Source organism: Plecotus auritus, assembly GCF_963455305.1.
Source record: "Plecotus auritus genome assembly, chromosome: 4".
NCBI classification, from domain to species: domain Eukaryota; kingdom Metazoa; phylum Chordata; class Mammalia; order Chiroptera; family Vespertilionidae; genus Plecotus; species Plecotus auritus.
Genome location: NC_137775.1, coordinates 39,229,966 through 39,240,576, shown reverse-complemented (window position 1 = coordinate 39,240,576; position 10,611 = coordinate 39,229,966). Strand labels below are relative to the sequence as shown.

Here is a 10,611-nt window from a genome sequence, read left to right as displayed (position 1 = left end):
TTTTCAGGTTGGAGGTAGTGGCTGGTGGGTTGCACAGGAAAATCGGAGATAGGAGCAGAAGGATGTGCATTGCTCTGTCAAACTCTTACCTTCGATGAAGAAGTAGAAGGGGTAGAGGAAGAGAGCAGTTCCCTACGAGATAAGGAGGCTGAACCTCAAGGAGGGGAAAGGTGTCTCTGACTTGTGTTGTCTGTTTCTTTCCCTTGGCAGCTGCTTCCCTGTGCCTGTCCTTCTGCCTGCTAGGTCTCGGGGGTGGCACTTCGGTGGCTGCTCTGCGTTGGACTGCTTTCCTCTGAATGTTTTCCTGTCCCAGCAGGAAAATTGGCTGCAGCCATATGCATCTTGCTCCTCCTTCCTATGGTAGACCTCACTGAAGGTTCCGGTTTCATAAAACTGATAGGATTTAAGTTCTCAAGTATCCAAAAACCTCTCTCAGTCCCAAGATCTCAAGTGTACAGAGTCAATATAATGCTCAATGTTTTAAATCCATATTTTACGTTTTAATCACAGAGGATTCCATTCCACATAACATTTATTGACCACCTTCCTTGTCCCGGGACTGTGTCAATGCCAGGGATACCAGGCCTAACAAGACAGTGTGCCTGCTCCCAAAGATTTTACAATCTCTGCCTAGAAAATCCAAGAGAATCCATAAACTAGTAGAATTATTTCTCAAAGATTCTAGGCAGGAATGTTTTATTTTAAGACATGTATTATACCAAGACCTGGGAGCAGAAGGGTAGTAAGACAGTCTCTATCCCCTGGCAGAGGTATTACCAGTGATATCTGTTGGGGCACCACTTGTATTCCACAAAGATTCCACAATCACCATAAGAGTTAAATAGAATTGGAAGTGTAAATAAATGCTTCAAACACACACATTCTTCCCTTAAGCAAGAATGCTTCAAAGTGAGGTGCCACCAGGAATTTTGATTTTTGATGAAGTTTTTATAAGCTGTATAACTTTAAATAGCATCCTGCAAGTCCCCAGGCAGCAAATTGGGAGCCGTTTGACAGGTCTGCCACTTGCTTTCTCATTCTTCAGAAAACTCCAGGGATGCACTGTCTCCACTTACGTAAGCCTCTGTATCTATTATTTTTGAACACTTCCCTTTGTTAGTTAAAAATAACGTGGATTGTTCACCGTTTTTTCTTTTTATTCCTGATGTGTCTTTAAATACAGCTGCATGCAGTTCCACAGCAATGTCAGTTTAATTGTGTGCTTAAGGGACTCAGTTAAAATGTGGACACAGCATTTTATGTAACTCATGCTCAAGATGGGAAAATGTTTGGTTGATAATTTTTACTTTTCATAAGTATCAAAAATGGTCTACATGTAAATTTTGAAAAAGGAATAAAAAAAGAGGTTGCTGGCCAATGTCTTCTGGTAACAGGTACTAGGTAATTTGGATCTACCTTCTTGCTGAGGACAATCAGAAAGCTGGATAAAGTAGTAAAAATATGTGCTTGAAACCACCTGAGAGATAACAAGATAGTAAAGAATTGCCAGGCCAAGATCTGGGGGGATTTGATGGCCCCATTACTTTCTCTGGTTAGCTATAAAATGCACCATTCATATCCCGTGCTGGGGGAAGCACAGTTCGCTGTTGCTCTTCTGGATCTATTATTGTGTCCATGCCAAGGCCAGCTTACCTTCTGCTGCTCCTAGTCAGTGACTAAGCACAGCAGGATTAGTGATACTGGACCATTCCTCTAACAGGCAACTTTAGCATGAGGACTCCCCATAGCCCTAGCCAAACCTTCTTAGAGTAACACTGCAGTCTAAGACACGTTTCAACCAATACTCCTTTCCCCTCCTCTTTCACCAAAGGCTCTCCACATGCCTTCTCTGGCCCCCCTGTTCCTTTATAGATACTCCCCCCAATAAACATCTTGCACATCTAACCCTGTCTTGGCCTATGCATCTCAGAGGTCCTAACCTAACACAGGTGGTGGTGGTAGGACAGAGTTTGGGGCTGGCTCTTTCATTACCTGGCAGGCCAAGAGGAATGTCGTCCTGATTGGTATGTGGGGCATGGATAGTCCCTGGCACGGGTAGTGGCCAAACTGCCTGAGAAAACAGCCTGGGGAGGTGACTGTCCCTGTTTGTATAATGAAATGATTCAGGAGTGAAGTGAACAAGGCCTCAAATGACAGTGGGATTGGCTGGTACTGCCAAGTTGCAATGATGCTTTGCAGTTTAAGAAGCAGTTAAAGTCGATGTTTGGTAGTTTACAAAAAGGCCCTATTCTGGCTGTGGAATGCAGATACAACTACAGACCTGTTCATTAGAGACACAGAATTCTAGAGACATTTAAATGCTCGGCTGATGCAGGTCTGCTATGCTAGGGTCAGGAAAACTTGCATGAGGGCATATGAACAGCATGGCCACAGTGGCAGGAATGAAGACTGTACTGACCTCCCACTTACCAAAGTCAACCCAGCTACTGCTGCCTCTAAATGCCCAATCTGTTAGCAGCCAACAGGATTCTAAAATTTAGATAGAAATGCAAAGGACCAATAATAGTGAAGAAAACCAACAAGGTGGGTGGGCAAGCTTTCTTGGATATCAATTCTTTCTAGAAGGACAGAACCATGTTAAAAAACTGTGATATTGGTATAAAAATAGATCAGTGGAACAGAATAAAGTCTATAAAGACTTACATATTTGTGTGTATCTGTATTGTCAACATTATACAGTTATTTCAATCATATGTCAGCATAACTACACATATATAGTTGTCTGTGTTTATGTATTTTTGATAAACTGGTCCTGCAGAGCACTGGGAAAGGACAGCTTCAATAAAAGGTGCTAACTTGATTGGATGTCCACAGGAAAACAAGAGGAATTGCAACCCTGACCTCACGTGGCGCACAACAATCATTTCCAGAAGGATTATAAATCTGACTGTGAGAGGTAAAACAACAAAGCCTCTAGGAGACAATATAGGAAACTCATTTTTACAGGCACAGCGTAGAGAAATAGTTCTTAAACAGGGCACAAAAAGCACTAACCATGGACAAGACTGCTAAGTGGACTACATTAAAATTAGCAACTTACTTTCAAAGAGCACCATTAAAGTGAGAAAACAAGCCACAGAAAGGGATAAGATAGGGCTCACAAACACATGAAAAGATGCCCAACCTCATTAGTAGCCAGGGAGAAGAAGATTTAAACCATAATGAGACACTGCCACAAACCCACTAGAATAGCTAAAATTAAACAGAACGATACCCGAGGCCTGCAAAGATGTGGAGCAACAGGAATTCTCAGACTGCTGGTGGCAGGATAAGCTGGTACAGCTTCTTTGGAAAACCATTTGACATTATCTACTAAAGCTGAATAGCTTATGATTGAGCAATTCTACTTCTAGGTATATACTTAACAGAAATGCCTACACATGAATAAGAAACATATGAAAAAATGTTCACATGCGTATTATTTGTAAAAGCCCCAAACTGCCACCTAAAATAGCCACCAACAGTAGAATGGATCAAGTGTGGTATATTTATAGCATGGACTACTATAAAGCAATGAAAATGAATAGAGCGCAGTTTACATATGGCAGCATGAATGAATTTTAAGAGATGCCAGATAAAAAGGCATATGCTAAAAGATTTCATTTATATAAAGTTTAAAATGTAGGCAAAATTAAACTGTTATATGCAGAAACACATGCTTAGGTGGTAAAAGGTCTAGATAGAAGCCAGGAATGATTATCATAAATTAGGATAGTGGTTCCCCTTGGGGTTGAAGGTGAGAGAAGGTTGGGAATTAGAAGGACTTTCTGGAGTGAGGACAACATCCTATTTCTTGGCTTGGATGATGCTATTCACATGGCAGCAGATTGCTGAGCTGAAATTTTTATGCATTTTTCTGATAAAGTGCATGTTTTATGATAAAAACGATGAAACAACCAAACAAAAGGAATGGCTGGTCTTTGATATCAAGATGAAAGGGTTAGTAGGCCCTTCTCTTTGAGCTATTTTATTGATCATGGTGAGTGGTTCACAGTGAACTATCCAGATGCTTTTACTGAGACTCTCTGCCAGGCATTTCTGAGATGTTGGCTAAAGGTAAAAAACAAAAACAAAAAAGCCCAGCTTATTGCCAAAGAGCTGTGGAAAATTAACCAATCCAAGCATCAAATCTAAAAATTTAGCCTCGCCTTAATATTCTCTAAAAACAAAATTCACAGAACCAAGCACTGTCTTTATTTTCAATCCGAGGGAAGTGTCTTTAAATGGAAATGGATTCCTGCCAACTAAGTAAATGAAGCAGATGAGATGACTCCGACATGAAAGGGATAGGTAAAAGGTCAAATCCCAAAGAGCCTCCCCGTGCAGCCTCTGTTTTGAATTGCATGACCTTCATGGCAGAATCATCTTTGACAGAATTCTCAGAAGATTTCTAGATCTGAAAGATGACACAATAAAGGATAACTGGGCATGTTCAAATGAGAATAGGGCAGAAATTCTCAGGTGCAACAGGATAAAAAGCAAAAACTGCAGTATAAACTGAGGAAGCAAGAAAACCAAGATGATGTCAAGCCTATGGGAGGTGAAATGTAGTCTTAAAAACAAAGAAGATCCACCTGCATGTTCTGACAAGCCAGGAGAGCCCACGGGAGTGGACTTAAAGAGAAAAGGCCATCAAACTAGCATTATGGCAAGTGAGAGAACAACTTCAACATGGGAGTTTAACCATGGGATTAAGAGACTAAGGAGATTCAGTCTTCCCTAGAGATAGTTCTTGCAAACCGCAATACAGCCAAAACCCAACTGGATGAATCCAACTATCTTTCTGGCAACTGTCTTTGGGAAAAACAAACAAACAAAAAACCAACACACGCACATTGTAGACTGGAGCCACTGTAACACTGAGGTCATTCATTTCAACAATGTTTTCAAAATTGTCTGACAATTTCCTCTTTCCCTGGAAAGCTCTCCCATTTTTCACAATGACTCCTTCAAACCATATATACTTTTCTTAAAAATGTTGACACTCCTGCTTCCCAATCACCCTGAGCAGGGCTGTCATCTACTTCAAAGAGAAAGTAGATGCCATAAGAAGGAAAAGTTTTCAACTTTTTGGCACCAGACCGTCCTTTTCTCCTTCCTGCGGAAGTCTCCTTTCACAAACGCAAGATTAATCCCTCCCTCCAACCATGCCAGTGGTCCTTTCCCTGCCTAAGTCCCAAGCTGTGTCACGCACCTCCTACACCGGCTCCTCCTCTAATGGTCCTTTGTCAGTGAGCTAGGACTTTGGAAGTTATCCTGGACTCCTTCCTCTCCAGTTACCAAGTCCAGTGTATTCCACATCCTAAATCTCTATTGACTATATCTTGTTACCTATCTTCTCTGTCACCACCATTCCTAATTATGTCACCTACTGTAACAGCCTGACTGGTCTCTTGACCTCCAAGTTTACTTCTCATTCATTTAGCACTTGTACCTGTCTATCATCTTACCAAAATGCTATTCTGATATGTTACTTCCTCAATTGTATTGCCCATGGAATAAAGTACAAACTCCTTACTATGGTTCCTAAGACCCTCTCATGATTTGCTCCTGGCTCGCCTTTCTAATTTATTTCTCATTACTTCACTTCTTGCGTGCTTTGCATCAAGCATTTCCAGACATTCACACACTTGTTTCCTTTGCCTGGGAGACTGTCCACCCTCCCTTCAACATGTTCCTGCTGAGGCCCACCTCAATCTTTAAAAGCCATTTCCTCTTGGAGGCCTTTCCTGACTTCCTAAACTAGGTTTGGTCTCTGTGCTAGGAAATTTCCTGACATAATATTCATTGTTCTTTGTCAATCTATCTGTATGCTCAGAAAGCAGGGCTCTGTCTATTCACAGTTGTGGCCTCAATAGTCAGCAGAGTAACTCTGCAGGCATCAAAAATTTTTGTTAATAAAAGGAAATATAATACACATAAAAAGAAATATAAAAATAAACCATGCATAATCGATATGCTCCTTTACCTGGAATGATCTAAATCAGGGGTCCTCAAACTACGGCCCGTGGGCCACATGCAGCCCGCCGAGGACATTTATCCGGGGGGTGCCACTGCCTGTCCTGCTTAGCAGCCGACTCGTCCCGGGCCCGCAGTGCACATAGGAATTTGTTCATAGTTTTTTTTTTTAAACTATAGTCCGGCCCTCCAACGGTCTGAGGGACAGTGAACTGGCCCCCTGTTTAAAAAGTTTGAGGACCCCTGATAAATAGTTCTTATAGATTTTCTTTAGAGGTGCAACATTTCACAGCTTTCATAGATAAGAATAAAATAGATACTTTTAAGTAATATTTGAAGCTGTTACAATAGAAGACAGATTGTGATTTGATGGCTCTTGTGTCTTTTAGATTGTTTCCAGGTCAGAAAAGTGAATGAAAAATTTGATTATTCCTGGAGACATCAATGTCCTGTATCAAAATAGTAGCAATACTGGAAAAGCTAGTTACCTAAAAGCAGGATGGATAAATAAATTTATCAAGAAGTCTTTGAGTATAATACATATACTTATATAGATATAAAATATTACCACTAAAATTTTTATCTATTATAGGGAAGAGAAACTATAAATATCCTAAGAAAGATGACTTTAATACATGCTCAGTTGGGTTTAAATTTTTTTTTCTAAAGGAAAACGTCAGAGCAGCTGGCCTTACAATAGTAAGAAAAAGGTATTGATAACTAGCCTGTAAAAAAAAAAAAGTGCCTGAAATGTTCATTCAAGGGTGGTATTCATTCTTCATTCAGAGCCTGGTTGTCAGGCTTGAAAAGCAACAGATTACTGATGCATCCTACAGCCAAGTCATGGAGAACATAAATAAATTTGTTCTTAGTACAGCAATGAATAAAGGGAGGAGAAGACTTACTCTTTGTCTTACAAGGGTCCAATGCCTTCTGTTTGGCTTCAATAGGATGATTTCTATTAATTACAGTTATATGACACAACTTAGAACCACGATAATTTCACATTCATTAAACACAGCAAAGCGATCCTTAAATCCTGATACTGCATTATTAATATCTTGCATTGATTTATTTGCATTTTTTATCATGTGGATGATATAGAGATCGGGAAATCCAAAAGAAATTTCTTGAACTATTTAGGAGCTTTAAATAATTTATTTTATGCCTCCTCCGGTTTAAGGAGGTAGTTTTAAAAAAAGCTGGGGTCAAGATAAATGTAGCAGAGTGAAAATAAACAAGTAAACAGCAGTAGTATGTTTACTAAGGGCAAAGATAAAGCTGTTTTGAAAGTAATTCATTAGAATTCCTACTAAATTAAAATACTTGATTATTTTTGCTCTCTGCCCTAAAAAATGTCTTCAGAAATATTAATAACTTCCACCTTTTGGCCAGAAGTCAATTTTTTCTTTCCATTTCTTAAATTGCACACACACATGCACACAGATACACACACACACACACAGTTTTGATAAAGTCAGGACTAATTTTAGGTCATTCTTGGTACTGTGATTAGTGGTGAAAAAAAACTTTTAAACAGGAACAGTTTAAACAGGAACAGTCTAGGAAGATATGATTTTAATAACCCTTGTAGACAGCATAAAAAGGGGTATTTCTGAACCTATTTATATGAAGAGAGATTGTGAGTTGCCTATTTTAGACAAGGCCGTGGCTGTCTTGTGAGTCACCTATGTGGCAAGCTCGAATAGGTAATAACTGTGATACAAAATGGCATTAAGTATCACTTGAAGAAAGCTTGTAATAAAAGAATTAGAGAAAATGAAAAGGAATAAGAATTCCTGTTGTGGTGATCTGAGAAGACTTCATGAAAAAATGGATGTGAGATGATTGTTGAAGAAAGGGTAGGGCTTTCTAAAGGTGGAAATAAAGGGAAGTGTTTCATAACACAATCCAAATAAGTAAATCCAAATTTACTTATCTTTCAATAAATATTTGTAATGTGAAATTGCTTCAGTAGTCATCTCATCTGCCCAAATATATAATAAATTATGAAAAGCAGTGGTTATAGCTTAAAATGCCTTATAAATCTGCAGCTTACAAATATTCCTTACTTAGGAAGGATAAAAACACACTCCCTCTCTCTCCACAACGACTGAATTTCACCCCAAACTCCACCAGCTATTTCCCTCCCCTTCTTCTGTCCCAACATTATTGGGAGGAAGGAACAGTGTCACAACAAAAGCCAAAGGGATTGACACCTTCATAGAGGTAGAGTACACACAGAATAAAGATTAAATAAAGGACTGGGTTTGGTAATATGGAGGCAAATGGGTGACTTCAACCAAAACAAGTGAAACCAATTATTTCCCCATGATACTCATTTTTTCTGACTCTATGCTTATGACCTTGTAGAATAACAACATAATAAGAAAAAGGTAATCATTACCCAGTAACTTTCATCCCTCCTAGGATATTAAAATTGACCACTAAATGATTTGTTTCAAAACTATCTCAGCAAGTTAATTTGAATATCTAGATTGAAGGATTTTTTTTTTATTTTAAAATCAATACTACATGTATGGCCTCTTCAGTCTGTGGACATTTTATCTTCCAGGAATGTGATAAAAAAAAAACACACAAAAAGAAATAGATCATAAACTATTTAGGATACATATTTCCAGGCTTTACAACAGATTCACTTCTATTATTAAGAAATCTTCAACCATTTCCTTTTTATCACCCTTAAATGCTCCAACACTAGTACCATTATGTTTTAGTTACCTGGCTATAATTGAGCTGTATAAAAACTATTTGCTATGCCTTTTGACCATAAGTACAAACTTAAAACTGTGCCATATTTCCTAGAGTTAAATTCAACATTATACAGTTTTGTAAGGTTGCAAAGAAATCTTAAATGGCTACACAATCTGCTGTTCTAGGCAAAGCTACTAAGAGTGCAAAGCAAAGCTTTTGATTAGAGCCATTAGGATTTTTTTTTAATGTTTTTATTGATTTCAGAGAGAGGAAGGGAGAGGGAGAGAGAGAGAGAGAGAAACATCAATGAGAGAGAATCATTGATAGGCTGCCTCCTGCACGCCCCCTACTAGGGATCAAGTCTGTAATCCAGCGTGTGCCCTGACTGGGAATCAAACCCTCAACTTTGAGTGTATGGGATGACACTCCAAACAATTGAGCCAACCCAGCGGGGGCCATAAGTGGATTTTTAAATCTTTGTTGGCTATCTATGTATTAAGAGCCTACTTTATACTACTTGATAAACTTTCAGAAATAATTTTATTCAAAGAGAAACACCCATGAACCTTTAAAATGAACCATTTATTAAATCATTCTTAACAGTTATGTAAGTTACATGTATGTTTATGTCAGAGTATTTCACATGGAAATCTTTAAACTCTTATAGGCAAGCAAAATCGTACCACACAATATATAAGTGGGAAGGGGTACTGCTAAACATTCAAATAAAGCAAGTATTTAAAAACAATAAAACAATAATTAAAGAAATTCAAGCATTCCTTTTAAGAGAATTCAATACTACAAGCTAAATGTACTTTCTGAGTGTATTCATATAATCAAGTCAGTGTTTCTTCTTTTAAAACATCAAAAAATGGAATAAGGCTCATTAATAGATACAGCTGCCCTCAAGATTTCAATCTCAGTTGCTTTCTTTAAATTAAAATTCACAAAGTGCACAATTAAGATATATCAAAAACTGAATCTGCTACTCTAACAACAGCTGTCCATGCTTAATACTTAGTGGTTTATTTGACCAAATTATGTCTTTTCAGGGAAAAATAAAAAAGATAAGCCACTGTAAAACACTTAGTTGAAATGTATGCTAATATTTTTCTTAGAAATCAAAAATTATGGAGGAAAAGGGTTATTTATCTTAAGGAAAAAAAAGCAAAACACTGGAATGATCAAACATTTCCAAAGAACAAGCACCACAAAGGACATTTGCATTCAGTTTTGTAATATTTATCAATGCATTTTCCTCACTCCAACCAATCTACTTCATCGAATTCTGAATCATCTTCCGAATCACTATATTCCACAGCAATACGGCGGGACAGGATGGTGGCAACATCGTTTTCAATGCGTTCATGTTTAGCTTCCTGTTCACGCTGCTCTTCTACTTTTCGCAGCTGAATACCTGATATAGTAAATCCAAACCATTCATTGTAAACCAAAATACTATGTATTATTAATCTTTCTGGAATAAAATCAAATACACATGAGAAATACTAATAGAAAAATAAAAGGCAATGTCTATTAAAAAGATCTTAAAGGAATCATATTTAGAAAGACATTAATTTTTCCATTATGTTATCTGTAGTAGGTGGAACTTACCAGACATCCCGCTGGATATCTACAATGTATTAAACCATTATAATCTACTGTGCCTCCCTGCTCACCAAATCCTAAAAAGTTAACCAGATGATACTTTCCTTCTGTTATCTCTAGAATCAAATAAAATAAACACTGCTGATGATATTTTCTGAGGCTTTATTCTCCCTGGTACTTGAAGAAAAGGCACTCTTATTCATTCTATTCTGTAAGCGCCTGGCATATAGTAGGTACTTAGGAAATGCTGGCAGAATACATGAATAAATATGTCAGGTCTTTGTTACTAAGGGAGGAAACTTAATTCTT

At 38.1% G+C, this 10,611-nt stretch overlaps 1 protein-coding gene across 4 annotated transcripts in view; it reads right to left on the bottom strand.

Annotated features, from left to right (window-relative positions):
* Positions 1-9,257: 9,257 nt before the first annotated feature.
* The window catches only part of WASF1 (WASP family member 1), a 38,454-nt gene continuing 37,100 nt past the window's right edge, over positions 9,258-10,611 (bottom strand). For all 4 annotated transcript variants that reach the window (XM_080665494.1, XM_080665491.1, XM_080665492.1 and 1 more), the window contains exon 9: positions 9,258-10,111. In XM_080665494.1, coding sequence (XP_080521620.1) covers positions 9,954-10,111 — 158 coding nt within the window. In that variant the 3' untranslated portion in view covers positions 9,258-9,953. The remainder of the gene's footprint in view (positions 10,112-10,611) is intronic.